This window comes from Neodiprion pinetum, chromosome 3 (assembly GCF_021155775.2).
Source record: "Neodiprion pinetum isolate iyNeoPine1 chromosome 3, iyNeoPine1.2, whole genome shotgun sequence".
Taxonomy (NCBI): domain Eukaryota; kingdom Metazoa; phylum Arthropoda; class Insecta; order Hymenoptera; family Diprionidae; genus Neodiprion; species Neodiprion pinetum.
The window spans coordinates 18152605-18168515 of record NC_060234.1 but is presented as its reverse complement, the minus strand read 5'-3'; the positions used below and the strand labels follow the sequence as shown (position 1 = coordinate 18168515).

General features: G+C 36.5%; 1 protein-coding gene across 7 annotated transcripts in view; it reads left to right on the top strand.

The window, feature by feature from the left end:
- The first annotated feature begins 1235 nt into the window (after positions 1-1235).
- The window catches only part of LOC124214965 (prominin-like protein), a 56257-nt gene continuing 41581 nt past the window's right edge, over positions 1236-15911 (top strand). For all 7 annotated transcript variants that reach the window (XR_011176759.1, XM_046617771.2, XM_069134740.1 and 4 more), the window contains exon 1: positions 1236-1612. Coding sequence is in view for 6 of the 7 variants with exons in the window: in XM_046617771.2 (XP_046473727.1) it covers positions 1291-1612 (322 nt within the window). In the remaining variant the exon portion in view is untranslated. The remainder of the gene's footprint in view (positions 1613-15911) is intronic.

Genomic DNA, 15911 nt, shown 5'->3' with positions numbered 1-15911 from the left:
AAATGTTATTTATGCCAAAAATAATAAACACTAATGAAACCACATTTCTGGACTATGAAATAAAAGCAAATCGGAGGAAATTCAAATAAAACCACCGATAATATCTGTAATTTCAGAAAAGGTTTTATAATTAAAAAGTCCAAAATGATTAATCTCTGGTATTTTTTATTTGAATTTAATGTTTTCGAATAAATTTGTTAGCTGTAGAGATAGCTTGTGAAAAATTTTGCAAATGGTTATTTCCAGAGCGGATAAAAATAGATTTGTGCCAATACAGTACAGCAGATGTTAGTCAACAATTACATTAATCGGCGCGGTTTGGCAAAACTATGTATAGTAAGACTCTTCCTAAAGGTTTTCAATTAATTTATGGGGATTTACTTAGCGAGTAAACTGAGCTCAAAAACATTCGAGTCGGATCAAAAACACTAGGGTTTCATTATTCAGAATTCTCTAATTACATAAAATTTTTCTCAAATCGTCGGTATCTTATCGTTAGTATGTATTATTCGAATCAGCTTTGAATCATTTTTGTCGCGTAGTATAGAAACGTACGTTATTCTAGTCGATTTCACCATCATCAGCACAAATAACATTACTGTAGATTTTTTCGACGATTGTTCCCTGTCCTAACTTTTGATTCAGACGTCCAGCTGATTCATTCTTATTGTTAACGATATGTAACAATCTTACCCAGACCCTCGATGACCGAATAATTTTTGAACTGTGCGTGCACTTGTGCCGTAAATATTGCATGAAAGTAGTGTTGTGTCATAGATGATACGATTTGACTCCTAGTTACCTCCAGAATCTGGGAAAATTTGTCAACCGTGCCGATACCATTGCCTTCCAAATGTGCGTATACATACAATGCAAACCTGACTCGGTTGGTAAGAGTTACTGCTGTAACGAAAAATCGTAAATAAAAAAACAGACAAGAAGAACATGCGAAAGGCGAGGTCGAGGGAAAAATTGACCGATCGAACGAAGCAGCTCGCTTCTTCGCAGCATCTCGGTTCCCATTTGTCGCAAAGTTAACGCATTGATTGAAAACCGACACAACGCAACGTGCTGAGTTAAACGCAGTTCTACAGCGATTGGCGACCGCAAAGAAGATCGAATCGTGCATTGTCGTGCATCGAGTGCAGAAGCCGCCGCGCTGGGGGGATTGGTCGGATTGGTCCGTTTCGCGCGTTCCGTCGTCCAGCGAAATGATGACTCGAGTCGAGACTGTCAGGCTAGTCGCTCGCGGCGCGTCTCGGCCGCCAGTCGTAGTTAAAAGTGGTCGCGATGGCCGCCGCCGGATTCGTTCGTGGTGTCATCCGCCTTGCGAGGGGGTTTGTTGCCAAAGTGGTGATACTATCGATACTCGCGGCCCCAATCGGGGCGCAGAAGAGCTTCCCGATGAAGATGCGCGACATAAACGAGGACTTCGACCGTCAGCTGGACGAGATAATGGCCTCCGAGGCTGCGGTTACCTACTCGACGATAAACACAACGGGGACGGCCTACGCCGCCTCGACCAAGTTCAACCCGAAGGGAATGGGTCAGCTGTACAACGTGACGAACATGTTCATCGACCTCATACAGAGCAAGCAGGCCTACCCCGAGGGTGAGTCGCACGATCCGCGCGTTCAGTTCCCTTCGCAACCCCTGCAGACGCTCGGATACGCCCTCGAAGGGCGGCGGGCGTAAAAATGGCTGGATTGTTGGTAAACAAGATAGCTGTCAAGAGGCCCGACGAAGCGGTTGTCCGTTGTCAGTCGCGGAAACGCGTCGTTCGCTGTCTTCGGTAGCTGCGTTCTCTTCCTTTCTTTACTATTCCTCTTCCTTTGTTCCTGTCATTTCGCCACTTTTTTTTAATCCTCACCGCCTCCTAGCCTCGGCTGCAACCTGTTCACGTATTGATTTTAACCCCGTGCATGTATAGCAGGGCCATACGCGCGCATGGAAGTGAATCTATACGCGTATGGATGCGCCTCGGTGAAGCTTGTTTTCAACCAGTTTGTCCTCGTCGTGTGTATGGGTGGGCATGTACCTCTTACACGCAGGGAGCGAAATCTCTCTTCTAACGGTTTCTGAAAACGGTTGATTTATCGTCGTACCGACGACTGTTACCGGGACCCAGATGGTAAAAACAGAATTATGAAATAACGGTTTCGGATAATTGGACGTTGCGTATGTGCAGCTTCGGGGTCAGTCGGCTGGAATTCAGCTCGATTGAAAATCGACGTGCCGAATTGTTACAGTAATGGACACCTTCTGCGAGGAGAGTTCAATTATTCTAGAGATGATAACGGCTCTCTCTGTTTGTAAATGAAACCCAAAACAGCAAAAGATGTCACCTATTCAGCTGTTCGGTTGACAATCAATAAAGGTGATACGCGTAGGTTTTTTAATCACGAAAAATACACCTTATTTCGAAAATACGTCGGTATTACTGAGAGTATGTTGCAGTTGATCGATAGAGAATTTGCAGAGAAACCGACAATTCCTGATTCATATCAGTTGAATAAAGGACGTGGTTGTGGCATTTCAGACATAATAATTTTTTCTCTCTATAGCTTCGTCACAGTCAATTGAGTATTTTCTGAATTTATAGGGAATATTGTTCTCACGGAATTACAATCCGGTCTCTTTGTTACAATGAGGCTGAAAGCTCGTAACGATAATATAACGAAATACACATGGAGATGGAAAATTATTATTTTCCAAATTTAGAGTGAGTTTCGAGTAATTAAGTTTGCAATAGATTTCATTCGATATTGAAATATTTTTTAATATACTTCATACTCCGTATGAAATTGTGTTCATAAAATGAAGCCCGGAATGAATGTTCATTTCCATAGTTTTTTAACCCTGAAAAGAAATCAATATAACATGGCACGTTAGTTATGCAAATGTGTAGGAGGTTTTTTTTTGTATTGTAATCAGATATTCATAAGGTTTTTAAATTTTCAAGTTGAAGTGCGTGCCTTAATAATTACGCGACTGACTCTAATTCAATACCGTCGACAAAGCGAAAATTGTTACACAGCCTTTTATAGGATTCCGTTTGTTAGCGTTTCCTCCGTTGCCCAAGCATGACGAATTAGTCAGGGTTGAACGAGAGTCGATCTATCGGCATCCTAGCTGCTTTCAGGGTCGAACAAAAAGGAGTAGAAAAACAGGAAAATGACGATGCAGGAAAGCTAGCATTTCTACTTGGCTCACTTTGTCTAACAATTCATTACTACCAGGGCTACTTCTTGTTGTCATGCATACATAATATGTACTATATTCGGTTCCTTCACTCTGCAGGAATATACTAACCAAAATAATTATCGACGCTTTTTGTCAAACTTTTCTCGTTCACTATACGTATGCACATGTTAATAAACGATCGTCGAGAAGATTATTGTTCAATGGCCTTGTCCAAAATTTGAACGGGGAAAATTTCTCCGCAGCAGAGTTTGCTCCAACAAAGCTGCTTTTTATTACCACAAAAAAGTACTTGGAGACAAAAGTTGGAACTCACAAAAAAGACATACAATTCCCTGATGTTGTTACAATAGTATCTTTTTTTTCATTCCATACGTGCATATACATAACATCACTTTTACATACTCGTATACGAGTATAACGCATCTGTCTATAATTTATACGTTCATACCTGTAACGTATTTTCACACGTGTATAAAACATTTTAGCAATAAAACAAAGTTCAATGGATTTTAGAGTTCATTGATTTTAAGTATCTTTGATTGATCCAATTTCGGTGAGCTCTCACCATCGATACTACAATAATTAGACGATAGCAATATCATTATAAATAACTAGGTAACAAAGTATATTTTTTGCTCATATTTTACTTCGAAGTTACGATTAAAAAGAAAGGCGTGCCTGAGCAGGAAAACAGGAAAAAATTGCCACAGAAATGAGTCATGTTAACCGAATGAATCATGGGAAATTTTTTCTGAGAGCTGAAGAATACCGTAAGCTATCGCGACAAACTTTTGTTGCTCGTATAATTATATAGTCGTTATACAAAACATGAGATGTAAGAGGAAAGGCTTAAATTTTATAATATAGCATGTATTGTATGCACAGCTTTCGAACGATAATATATACTAACACATATGGATGTCAACAGTTTTCCGTATCATCTCTATCGAAGACAATCGCTTTTTTTCATATTTTTACGTACCTACGATCGCTACGCTGATAACATTGAGAAAAATTTCATTTGCTGTGATTACTAGAATTTATTAGAATCACGTTAATATCGTTATTGTAACGATGCATGTTTAGAAAAAATCTTGACTTCGCACCTCTCGGAATTTCTGAAATTTAGTAAACCATGATAAATAAAATTTACCCATATTTTGCAAAGCCAACTCCTTGAAATTGATTCTAAAAGTGGGCAATAATGATTTTTTTTCTGATGTTTCGTTTCGTTACGTTAACGTTACTAACTTCAGTCTCATCATCAATATTTCCGATAAAATTGTATATCGTTACAATAACGGTTTGAATATTGCTGAGATTACAGGAAAATTTTTACACAAATAACCCTATTTACAATTAGTATGATTATAGTCCTAAATAATACACATCCTTCGGTTATTGCTAACATCAAATCTCTTTGTTCATTCAACTACATTTTTCACCGAAATCAAATTATCGCACAGTTACGAGGTAATATATGCAGTACGAGTGGCCATTACAAAAACGAATAGTACATAACAGATGCTAGATTTTTTGGTTACAGCTACAGAACTCATCGTCATTTTGACCCTTCCAGAAATATATTTTTCTATTATGGCAACAATAAAAATAAAAAATAAAAATGAATAAATATTAAATACTATAGTAACAAAAACTAGAAATTTCTCTGGGTAGGTGAATCTATCTTGAGAAAGATAAGTTGTTCGTAATAACTCGACAAGCTATCGAATCTGTGAAAATCGATATTCATTGGTATCCGGAAGTCACGGTATTCAATCGAGATTCATGGCATTCTCCGTGCTTATACATACATACAAGGTAAATGTCTGGGGCATAATTCGTTTCGGGAAGTTTGTGACGCCGGCAAAAAGTAGAACAAATGCCAATTTCGCAATGTGTACACATGACCGTAACATTAGTGGGTATACTTATCGTCAGTATGCGGTTACCTCTACATGGTTATGCACAATGCCACGCGGGCGGAACTTGCCACTATATATGTATATAGAAATGCTTATTCCCTGTGTGTATATTATACCTGTACCAGCTTATGCCATATCTTTCGTAACCGAGACGTGGTGTATAAGCCGAGTTGCGTATTTTAATAAGCATCAAATTGCTTCGCAGTATGTATGTATTTCAGCCTACTTTAATGTTTTATCTCTCATCCTCATTGTCACTGATATACAGTATTATATACTGATATGTCGATGCTATTTGATGCACGTATCTTTCATATGCGTGGAAATCAACTACGAGAATCTTATTCCTCCACGGGGGAACAAGGATGTCTTTTGTGCTCGATTACCGTGCTTAGAAGTATTCGCTTAGCCCGATATAATATATGAAGATATAATCTCATAAGTGGAATATTGTAAGCATATAAAGTGTTTATCCGCAGGTTGCACTCAAGAAACAAAGAAAAGTTTATCTTCACCCATTTTTATTTTGACTATTTGTTTGTTTTTTTTATTTTTTATTTGTCTTCACAACCGTTCCCAGACAAACGCGTTTCGTCGATGAAAATATCAACTCAGATACCTGATTCAAGATACGCTAATGCTTCTGGGACTTGCGGATTTGAGGAATCAATTCACGTTCACTCATAAAAAGTAACTGGTTCACGAAAGCTTTGAGAATTAGTACATTGTGTAACCAGGAGGCAAACTCGGTCTTTTTGGGTGGTCCGTAAGTTTGCAATATGAGTCGTAGACGAGCCAAAGACGAAAGTGGAAAACCGTTGCCTCCTTGTTGCACACGATTCTTTATACGACAAAAGTATGTTGCGAATTTTCTCACGAAGCACGAAATTGAGATCAGGGTCGCGTAATGTCAGATACCTTTTCGTCGGCGCATGCGCGCAGTACAGAAAAGACCGCTTTTAACTCCTAGGAATTAATACTTTTGTACTGCGCGCATGCGCATTCGCCAACTCGCGCTACCGTCATAGAAACGGGTACTTTGCGTACAGAAACCACGCTTGAAAAACGCGTAAGCCATGTTCGCGTTATAAAAAATATATTTTTATCAATTATACAAGGCAGTTGAGTTCACAAAATATGAGTACGTTCTGCTGTATTACGGTTTTTCGAAATGATAATTTTTCCGAAAATTGTATCATCGCTACATATCGGATTATATTATATTTTATTTGAATTTTTGTTTATTTTTACTAATAATACTAATCAGTCAATTATAATTCTTGTGACAATACACAATCACATATTTTTCTGAACTTTCTCGAGCAAATTTGTGTCGTTTGTCACTTAATATTAATTTGTAGGCCGAAAACGAGCTCTCTGCGTCAACTGACGTTACTGGACATAACTTTAAATTTGGCGCCATTTCTAGAGATATTTCTTGAGACAAGGTTTGACCTGTGCCGTTGATATATACGTCAATCTTCTTAATTGCCTCAAGACCCTACACTTCTACACTTGTCGCTACTAAAATAAGCATCATCGGCAAGAAAGTACTAAATTATGCAATAACGTTATAAATATCGCGTTGCAGGCATCTGCACATGCAAACACGCACATAAATGTAATCCAATGTCTGATCATCACAATAATGTTAGGAACCTTAACCTCGTAAGGTATCGAAATGCTGACAATGAGTAGTTTTGAAATTGAGTCGGTTCTCATTCACACATACGTTGTGTTGATTCACGGAAGTATCATCATGAACTTGAAAATATTTTTCAATCTACGTAAGAATCTGTAAACACCTGTAACCCAGTCGGTATGTTTCAATTAGTACCCGTCGGTTCAAGATTACTGTAGAATAGTCAAGAGAAGAGAGAAGCGGAAAATCAATGTTAAAAATTTTTCAATTTTAATACGGACCTTTCTATTACATATGGTATTTTAAGCATGTATACTAGTTGGAATAATTTCAACACTCACTTTTCTTTTAAAAATTTATGCACAACGTTAATGCGATTAAATACGAAGACAGAATTTAGGTACATAAAGTATTGAAGGTTTAGGGCAATGGCAAAGAAATGAAACCAATGCTGAGACCTGTAGTCGATTTTGCTGGTCCAAAGAATACCTGGGCAGATTTCTCATTTCCTTGAATACACAAATTCCTATACCTGTGGAGTATTTGAAGAATGAACGAACCTTTTTCACTTTGAACGGCGAAAATCTTTCGTTTCAAAATTTTCTGCAGAATCACTCGTTATTTTGTGATACAAGGCTTCGATGAAGATTAAATAATTTTCAAAAATTTATGACTAGATACGAACGGCAACGGAGAATTGAATAGAAATCATGCAGACAAACAGTTGAATACCGAATTCGAGGGTTGATCTACATATATTGAAACATGATTTCCTTACCAGTGACTAACCAGTTCCTGATAGTCGCTAGTAACGGTTATCAACCTGTGCTTTCTGTTTGCATTTATAGTTGACGGTTACGAGGCATTAGTCACCTAGAGCGAGTGACCGCGGCTAGTCGGTCACTTTACAGTCACAAAGTATGACCAGAGAGACGGAGGATCGAGAAATACACGGTATATAAGTATTAAGTATGAGTGTGTTGCCTTCGGAAGCAATATTTTACTTAGCTCTCACCTCGAGACTTTGTTTTAAATAGCGAAAGAACCCTCGCGGAAAGATATCTCTTATCGTTAATCGAACTTTAGAAAGTCGCTCCCGGATTCCAAGTTTTTCCGTTCAAATTAACCAGAGAAAATATCGAGTTTCTTTTTAATTTCTTGCCAGCTTACGATTAGCCAGATTCAATTATACGGACTTAATTCTGGAAGCATTTCGTAGTGAATTGAATTTCCTACAAAAGTATCCTGTGATCGATATCCGTAACTCAAACGGTTCAAAAGTTATCAGTCTCGAAAGTTAATTTTATGTGATAATTCATCGTTAAACGTCTTCAGTTGGCAAAATTTTCCGTTTAAAAAAAAAAATTCGAAGTATATTTTTGTAGAGAGCTTTTTTTTTGCTGCAAGAATAAAGCCAGGAAATGTATCCTTATAATCAGCGGCACATAATTCGATAACAGGAATACATTTCTTGGTATTTGTCCCGCATGAAGTGAAAAAGCTTTGGATATTTCCGTTCGGCATTGCATGTAGCGTTGCGTTCAGCGGCATTTTCACATCAGGCTTGGATAATCGTCAAAAACAGTGTCGTTGTACTCAGCCGGTAAAGACTGGCTACATCATCCAGTTGGAAACTGTTATTAGACTACTAAAATAATGTTTTAACCAAAGAAACAGATTCAAAGTTAACAATCAAAAAATGTGGTGTCGACCATTGCAATTACATTAAATAGCTACTCTCATCACATTTGTATTTTCTTCGAATTTTAACCTTTCATGCACGTTTCCGTACCGATGTCACCGGTATTATCATACTCTTGATAAAATATCTCGTGCATTATATACCCTGCTCCTACACGATCAGGCCCTGGAGTCTAACGCGGCTCATAACTAATCGGTGATTAACTCCCCGCATGGCGCGTATCCGCTTTTCAGTCCACCGAACAGAGAGCGCGGAGAACCGCCATTTTCACACGGGACTGTACCACGTGTCGTTGATCTTTAGAGCACTCTGCATGTGTGCGCGTGTGATGTGTGCTGCCACTCCATATGGGAGGCAAAGCGCATTGCAACTATATTCATTTCGTACGTCCGCGGACAGCGGCTGCTTCTGGGAAGTCGAAAACCGTTTTTACATCATGAACTCCGTTCGTAAACAACAAAAGTAGACGCTTTGTTGATTACACTCATAATTGTGGAGATTTTTTCGTACGGGACATTCTATGGAAAATAAACCAGTTTTACGTGGGTGCCATGTTCCGATTTCGACGTTTACGCACGTACCTCTAAATATCCAAGTCCACGTATCTGAAACGCAAAAAAGGGTTTAATATCCCGATTCTGTACTCAATTATAAAACAAAACACACCGATGCATTTTCATTTTACGTAGAAATAAACAGATGGCACGATTTCTACGAAACCGCAATGGTAGGTTCGCAGAATCCATGCAATTTCTTTATTTATGCGTCAAATGAAAATGCGTTCGTGTAGTTTTGTTCATAATTGTGTATGGAATGGGGCTGTTAAGTCCCTGTTCGAGTTTGAGATTCGTGGACTTCGATATTTGGAAATATATTCGTCGACGTTTAAATCAACTCCTTAACCCTCTCAATTTTTCAGTCTGCTGGAACTTTTTTAAGTAATGGGATGAGAAGTATTCCTAAACTCGTCCTTTTTTTTCATTTTACGTAAGGAATCAATTTTAAGTAACAAATATTAAAACCTTAAAGCTTGTCCGTTTACAAAAGCCTCGATTAAATAATTGAAAATCAAGTTTTCAAAACTTCGTTAGGATGTTGAAAGAAAATTACTATTCATTTTGATAATCAACCTTATTTCCATACTCACTTATGATTTGAAGTTATTCGTTTGTTCTGGAAATTTTTTGTTTTATGAAAAAATCGGTTGAAATCACAGTAAAAAAAAAGAAAATATTATAAATTCGATGCGGCTTATTGTATTATACAATGTTTTACTGGGTTCACCACACTAAAAATATTAGTAATGACCTAAATTAATATAATAAATAACGTTAATTATTCCAACTAATCGAAAAAGGAAATACTATAATAGACAGGCTCTCATCGTTTCCACATTTTATGATTTATCGCTAAAAAGACTTGAATTCGGGGTTTCTGCACTTTTTCGAGTTTTAACGGAAATTAAAGTTTCATTCATTAAAGCCTACAGCAATGATCGATTCGTCAATGTGTATTTTTCACCCACTTATGTGTTACGGTACAATAAAAGACGAAAATAAATACGTTCAGTTAATGTTTAAGTTCGGGTTATCTTTTTTTATCCGGAGTTATAATTAACTCAAGTTGATCATTTCAGCTCTTTGTTTCGTCACGTGTTCGTCTCGATACTTTTTCACGTGACCGTACGTCCCACGAATTCTTAAATGAAATTCTTAATTCAAATCTACTGAAAAGTACAACGATTTTTCCAGCTGAATATATTTAGGTAGCAAGCGTATACCTATAACACTGCTTTCTCAGTGGTATTTTCAAATATTCGAATATAAAGTTGAGAACAGTTAGGATCGTAATCCGCGACTATACGTCATGTAACTGTTTCTCGGTGCGCTCTGCGAGCGTTTTTTTCGCTTCACTTCCTATACATACATGTATTCATGATTACCATAACGCTTCTTGTCGTGCGAATTAGGCCTCTGTTATTTTCACAGACTAAAATGACAGTTGCTTGCCCTGTGTTTTATTGTACCTTTATTAGCACTCATGCAGGCCTACGGAATATTATACATTATAGTTCGCTACAGATGTGATTGACTAAAGAAATCGCACCACACCAACAATACGTCGTAGTTTCTTCACTTTTAACTGTAAATCTTCAACTTTTTATAACGCTATTTTGATAGCGTTACAAATACCAGGCAAGTGCAGTTTGATTCCATGCTAAAACGGGATACTCATTTGGGAATATAAAAATTATATTTATCGTAACGTAGACCGTAAGGAAGGATTTCATGGTAGCCAGTTATTACCGACCGTAAGGTATAGTTAATTTTTTGTATACCTGCCAATTAACATACAAAATTAATTTATTCGATGAATTATATGGAAAATACGTTCGAGCTAGCATACGAAATTCACCGAAATTAAGAGAAATATCAACTTCTTTTCGCACATCGTAAAGTCAGGGTATGTCAATAATTATTTTTATTAAAAATATAACTAGCGACATTTTGCGTGCCGTTTTATATTTTCTATTTTCAAAATACAAAAAATATACCATGGTCTTGATATACGTAGTGAATTGCCAAGGACAGAATGGTCCGTCATTTGCTATAGCTTAAAAGAGAGTAGTTGTTTTGCCACGGCGACCAACCGTCATGAACGTAAACTCGAAAATTTTCACAGCTGTCGGTGCTGGATAAAACTACGAGCAACTACTGTCAAAATTTTTGTGGTTACGTTCATGACGGTTGGTCGCCCTGACAAACAACTGCTCTTGAATTGTAGCGCATGCGCATTAAACTATAGCAGACGACGCACCATTCTATCGTTAGCAATTCACTCTTTCCATAACCATCCTTTGAGAGAATGCTATTCAATAGTCACATTTGTTACCGACCGAGTGAAATGTTTCTTATTATCGACTATTATCAAAGCTCACGTGTCATTGACGCGAAAATCCCGCAAATGGTGCAATTTTACGTGCAAAGCCAAACAAAGATATTCATGAAAACTTTTTAGTATCATGCTGGAACAACGTTAGAAAAATTATATTCCCGTAATTAATGGTAGCTAATAATTCAATTACGGAAATATTATTGTTTCGTGAAACGAAATTTTATTTTTGCAGTGTTCAAGAAGTATGAAATTGCAAATAGACATATCTATGTAGAATTATTCCGATGATATTTACAAAGAATTTTTATTCTTGGAGAGTTTTAATTGTGCCAAAACTTCATTATAACTTTGAAAGTACGGCAGCTGAGGTCTGAAATTTTCATTTCTCTGTATAATATACATACTTCGCATGAAAATTACATTGAAATCTTTCTTCCAAATAATCTCTAGCCAAAAAAAAAGTAAATTTGATTTTCAGGTCTTACGCGACAAAATTCACTGTCAGTGAAGAAAAATGATATGGAAAGTCTTTTATGCCAAGTTCCTCGTTAAACTGCGTTATGCAAAAAAAAAAAGGCAATTCTTCAAAAAAGTTTTGAGGAATGGAGGTAAATTTGAATTCTAGTTAAATCACATGTTCCGAAAATAATATAAATACATAATTTCTTCTGTAGTAATTGTAAATAATTGTTTTTGTTGTTGTTTTTGCATATATTGAGATTAGTGTAGCAGGTCAAAAACAAATTTAAATAAGGGGACGGGTAAGAATTTGAGTCATTGGTCAAATAAAAAAAAGTAAATGAAAAAAATCGACAGGCTTACAAAAAAAAAAATGACGAGAACGATAATAAATACGACATTGACTATGAATTTAATAAATCAAATATAAATGAAATATGCATGACATAAATAAAATATAAATGGAATATAACTAAAATATAAATAAAATATGAAGGGAATGTAAATAAAATATAAATAAAATGTAAATGAAATATAAATAAGATATAAAAACTCTTTAAATCCTGTCCATCGTCAAAATAATAAAAATTACACATTCATTCAAACATTCAGAAATAAATTAAAATAAAATACGCCGGAATTACCACTCACTGGGATATAAAATTGTATACTTATAAGTATGGATACTGGGTATACTTTTCAAAGACAAGATCGAGTTCTGTAAACGGAACTGCTCGGACTTGATTCACCAGAAGAAAAAACGCCGCGAGATCCGGCCGCGCGTCTGCTACAGCTTTCGCAAAATGCATCCCATGTACATTGTATATACGGGATGAAGTTTTAGCTTTCCATCATGATGTCGGGTTATTCATTTCGCAATATTATTAATTATAATAATTAGCTTGTATAGTATACTCCAATGTATATTAGCGTCAAATTTTGATGACAGAAAAAAAAACTACCCTGTATTTTGTAGCAACAGCTACAGTTGTACAATATGCAGAGATGATCCCAGATATGGTGTCTCTAATAATCATGTTATTCTGAAAACACTCAATTGGAAAAATTCCAAACTTGAAAGAAAATCTTTGTTTCAAACTCCCATTATATTATAACAGTATTGATTCGACATAGAATTATAATTATTCATGCTATAAATACAGAATGTACTAATTATAATAATTGCAACGAAAATTCATGTTTGACGCAATCTTAAAACGATTAGCGATTATTTTTATGGCGACGTGTAGCCTAGTTTTTAGAAATTTGGCACACACTCAGCTAACAGAGATGCAAGTCCGTTGGTCAAACAGACGTCTTATTCAAAATAACTTGTAGAAATTATTTATCAAAATATTCTTTCAGTATACAGAGTGATTTTCTAACGGTCAAATGGCGTAACGCGCATGCGGTAAAATTCTAGAGCAAAAGCGGTTGTTTTGTCAGGTGGACCAACCGTCACAATTTCAGATAACAGTTCGTCGCCGCGATGTATGTAACCTTAAAAATTTTGACAGTTACGGACAGTTGGTTGACCTGACGAAACAACTGTCTTTGTCTAGAATTTTAGCGCATGCGCTTTAGGCCATTCGGCCTTTAGATCAATCTGTTTAATAAGAATTGCTCTGCATACCTTTCGCTTGTTTTGATCTTCGTAATCATCTGCAGATCCGTTTCATTTTCAAATCTTTAGAATTAGTTCTAGAAATGTTGCAAAATTTTTTATTGCGCCATCGTTACAAAGATCAGCTTCGTTTTGGAGTGAAGAAAATCAAAAAGCATTCGTTAACTTGCCATTACCGGACGAAAATAAATCGGGTTTCTTCTGCAGAGTTGAATATTAACTCGGAAAACTTATTTCAATAAAAAATCCTGCCGAATCGAGCCCGGAATCAATGCGGTTACGGACGACCCATGTATATTACATAGCTATATGTCTCGCATGTTCCGAGCTATCCATACCGCATTCATACACGTGCATGCGCAGCAATTTACCGGCACTAAGAGTAGTTCATTATAAATTGTAATAACTGTTTGCGTAAGCGTGTACAATTACACTTATCGTATAATAGGCAGATGGAATAAGAGAAAGGAGAAGAAAGGTAAAGAAAGAGGCATAAACATCGAATTTTTTCGAGGTCTGACGCGTCCGAAACGGAAACTGTTTTTCATAGTAAATTTGAATATACAACTGTGTGTACGTCGGGCGCACGGCACGGGCGATATTTTTTATTTTTTTTGTCAGAGCTCCATCGAAATATAAAATATCGAGTTTTCTTGAATCACCCTAGTATATGTAAGACGTTCCGCGTGTAATTGACACGAATGAAATTGCGACCCTCTCAAAACCACGATCACTACCTTGTGATATGTTTCAATGTTCGAGTTTCAACTGAGATATAACTCGAAAACGGTATATCACGCGAAGCAAAAGTTAACACGAAAAAGTTTCAGTTTTAAGTGAAATTTAAAGTTGATAAAAAATTTGAAAAGAAACCTTAGTTTCTTAGATTTCTCCAAAAATTGAACTTTGATCTTGAATCGCTTTTTAACGAGTGTACTAATCAAAAAATGTTTTCAGACCTTTTTTGTAGAACGCACGTTCAATTCTCTACAAAGATCAGAATAGCGTTTTTTTAATCGATTGGTCGTTCAAAAGGTATAAAAATCAGAAGAAGCGAAAATAATTTTTCACATGTTATTCTTATGGGAATTAAAAAAATGCGATGAGGACCATCTTAATATTAATATTAAGGGCTCATTTTTTCACAGTAATTTTTTTTACATCCAAACGAAACCTTTGAGCCTGTTTGAAAGAAAAAAAAATTTCTGTTTCTTTTTTCCTGAATCACCCTAATATATGTATATATATACTCGTACACATCATCACACCACATTCCTCTCGTCATTCAAAAAAATATCTCACAAAGTTTGAACACGTTTTGAGAAGATGCAGAGGGTTTTGGCCCGGTCGATTACACGTGGAATGGCCCACATGTAGAGGAAAGGATCGCGCTGCAGGGGAATTGAAAACCTCTATGTTACAGTCAGTCTGTGTATCTTACCGCGTTCCAGCAAGCACGCAAGTGGATGCCACGTGGATCAGAGAGATCAGGAATGGCCGCTCTTGCCCTGCAGACCTACGCCTTTTATCTTTCCCTCACTTTCCTCAGCCTTTGCGTATACCGTTTACACGTAGCCTACAATAAACACGAAGCGCCCCAGCCTTGCGTGGGTCGTTCTTACTCCGTAAACGCTTTTAACTCGACGCTCATTTTCCCAATTACAGTGTCTGTTCAATGCTTGGGCCCTCGCCTGCCATCGTCGCGAAGTCTGAACGATTTTACTGCACGTATGCGTAGATGATCAAGGTGGCTCTGATACTCCCAACAAGAGTAATTTCACGTACGTGAACTTGGCTCGCCAATTGTCGAGAATGTGAATTCGGACTATTGCATAATTTGCCGTTATTCATCCGTTTTTTTTTGTCGCACTCAATGTTTAAAAAAAAATCGGACGGCGTGCCAACTTTTCAAAAATTAATCATCATCAAATCATGCGTACTTCTGATTTCGTTGATAATTTGCCGTAAATAAGCCGCAAATTAGTCGTTAAACTTTCTTTTTTGTCACGCTTGTTTATAAAAAAAAAAAAAAAAAAATTGATTTTCAGGTTATAGGTAAAAAACTCATTTTTATTTTGTTCCTACTCAGAACTATATTTTTCATTTTACATACGGTAAAAATGAAAATTGTAATGGACGGACTTTGCACTAACCGCAGCAACTAGAAATTCCTCTCGGCGTGTAGATGCAGGTCTAGAAAATGTTCGAACTTTCCTAAAATTGCATGCATTATGTCCAAAAAATGCGTAACGGTGAAAAAATGATAAATCGTTGTTGTTGTTATTATTATTATTATTATTATTATTATTATTATTATTTCAACCACTAATATATATATATATATATATATATATATATATATATATATATATATATATAATTTAGACTTAAAAAAAGAATTGATTATCACAGTTATAAGGCATTTTCATTTCCAAGGAATTGGTCCATTGTCAAATTTTC